The 2500-nt window shown below is 47.2% G+C and overlaps 1 protein-coding gene across 1 annotated transcript in view; it reads left to right on the top strand.

The window, feature by feature from the left end:
- abca1b (ATP-binding cassette, sub-family A (ABC1), member 1B) overlaps positions 1 to 2500 on the top strand; it is a 52211-nt gene that overhangs the window by 5242 nt on the left and 44469 nt on the right. The window contains exon 3 of the mRNA XM_056383230.1: positions 491 to 584. Within this exon, the coding sequence (XP_056239205.1) occupies positions 491 to 584 (94 nt within the window). The remainder of the gene's footprint in view (positions 1 to 490; positions 585 to 2500) is intronic.

The following is a 2500-nucleotide window of genomic DNA, read 5'->3' as shown; positions in this document are numbered from 1 at the left end:
TCTCTCTCTCTCTCTCTCCCTCACTCTCTCGCTCCCTCTCACTCTCTCTCTCCCGCTCTCTCCCTCACTCTCTCTCGCTCTCACTCTCTCACTCTCACTCTCACTCTCACTCTCTCTCTCCCTCTCTCTCTCGCTCTCTCTCTCTCTCACTCTCTCTCTCACTCTCTCTCACTCTCACTCTCTCACTCTCTCTCACTCTCTCTCTCTCTCTCTCTCTCACTCTCTCACTCTCACTCTCACTCTCTCGCTCCCTCTCACTCTCTCTCTCCCTCTCTCTCTCGCTCTCTCTCTCTCTCACTCTCTCTCTCACTCTCTCTCACTCTCACTCTCTCACTCTCTCCCTCACTCTCTCACTCTCTCTCTCTCTCACTCTCTCACTCTCACTCTCACTCTCTCGCTCCCTCTCACTCTCTCTCTCCCGCTCTCTCCCTCACTCTCTCGCTCTCTCTCGCTCTCACTCTGACTCACTCTCTCACTCTCACTCTCTCAGCTTCAGCTGCTGGTGGAGATCGTCTGGCCGCTCTTGATCTTCTTCATCCTCATCGCCGTGCGGCTGAACTACCCTCCATATGAACAGCATGAGTGTGAGTTCAAAAAAACTTTATTTAACCACAGAGTGTTTCTACTTCTACACTCACATCCATATCATATTATATCAAACCATTGTATTGATCCATTGATCATTGAATCATCAGATATTTGCTGCTTTCATACTTGTGAGCTAATTGTTGCAGCTCTACTGTTCATACATCTATAAAGACTGATTTCAGATTTAGCTGCTCTCTGTAGGGTCAGCAGGAAATTCAACATTTGTTAGGGACTATTTTCACAGGCGGATTAATCCACATTAGGTCCTGTAGTGAGTGTTTGAGACAGTTGGTTAACTGCTGGTTAACACGACTGCTGGTTAACTGCCGGTTAAGGTGACTGATGTTGATGAGGTGTTTATTTCAGCGCTGACCTTATGTCAGTGTGTCCACTTACTTCCGACCTCATACTGTACTTTATTCTGAAAAGAGCAGGAAGTCAACTGGACCTGTGTGAACCACACCAGTCCGCAAGACTCAGCTGCGTCCTGCTGCAGGATCAGCCAGGTGCATGCTGGGAGTATTTGTGCAGTAATCAGCTGCTGCTCTTTATCAGCAGCTTCAGACCCTTGCACCTTTAAGAACGTCTCATATCAGCTGTCAGTTTGACACTGAACGCTCCATTGATCCCTGATAATCTGAGGTTATTGATTGATAATTGGGCTGGAGGAGGAAGTGCAGAGGAAGTGTTGGATTTCAAATTAAAAGTCTCCATGCTGAATGCAGCCTGTTTGGTTCTGGTGATGGTCCATCAGTTTATGGCTCGTTATCACGGCTGTAATGCCATTATCAAACCTGCTGAAGGTCAGCGCTCAGACTGATAAAGTCATAACAGGATTACATAAGAGCCTGGAGCTGAAGGGGTTAATCCTCCGTCAGCACAAATCAGCACCGACCTGCGGCAGGAAGTCAGCTGGGCCTCGCTCACCGCAGCCGTCAATACTGTGACTGGATTCATAGAGCAGAGGAAACTGACTGAAAGGGTTAAAACTGCAGCAATCAGTCAATCAATCAATCAACAGATCAATAACTGTCATTTATTGATAATGATCCACTTTGATTCAAAGATGTCACATATAATAAGAGAAAATCATCAGCTGATTCATGATGATCATCATTGATCAATGATGATCAATGATGATCAATGATCACAGCTGATCACAGCTGATCACAGCTGATCGCAGGTGTGTGGTCATCATCTCTGGTCACAGTTCTGAGCTGTTTAACAGTTTAGTCTGTTGTTCTGATGAATGTGTCACAGCGTCAGCCCGACTGTTGACCACAAACACTGTCTCACTGTGACTTGACACTCAGGTGTGAACTCACCTGTGTGTCCTCCCTGTCAGCTGACTGTGATGAACATGATCTCAGATCAGTCTATTAAACAGCAGAAGAAGAAGTGAACAAGCTGTTGAACCTCAGATCATCAGTCTTCATTCATTGAACTGTGCAGAGTTCACAGGAAGTGATGCTCACCTGGTACCTGGAGGAGTCAGGTACCAGGTGAGTGACCAAGTGTCACGTGTCACCTTTGCTTCATCCTGTCATGTGTGAATGAAGCAGTGAGGAGCAGCAACACTTCATCACTTCACCCTGCTGAGCCCGTCGTCACACAGACAGACTGGGAACTGTGGGAGCAGCTGCTGGTTTGAGTGAAGCCCGTGTCCTGAGGTCAGAGACGGACTGTAAGTGCAGTCCATGCTGACAGCGGACAGGTAGAACCACAGTCTAGGTTCTAGTCCAGGAGGTGGAGCAGTGCTGAGACCAGGTCCAGGTCTGAGGCCAGACGGAAGAAGATCTGTGTTCATTTGTCAAAGGAGGATGATGATGATGAGGATTTAGATCAGCCTCATTATTAAATGCTGATGATCTTGTGTTAAAGCGTTGAACCTGTCTCTGTTCTGATGGACGTT

Source organism: Seriola aureovittata, chromosome 8, assembly GCF_021018895.1.
Source record: "Seriola aureovittata isolate HTS-2021-v1 ecotype China chromosome 8, ASM2101889v1, whole genome shotgun sequence".
NCBI classification, from domain to species: domain Eukaryota; kingdom Metazoa; phylum Chordata; class Actinopteri; order Carangiformes; family Carangidae; genus Seriola; species Seriola aureovittata.
Note: the sequence above shows the minus strand (reverse complement) of the source record. Positions and strands in the feature narration are given on the sequence as shown.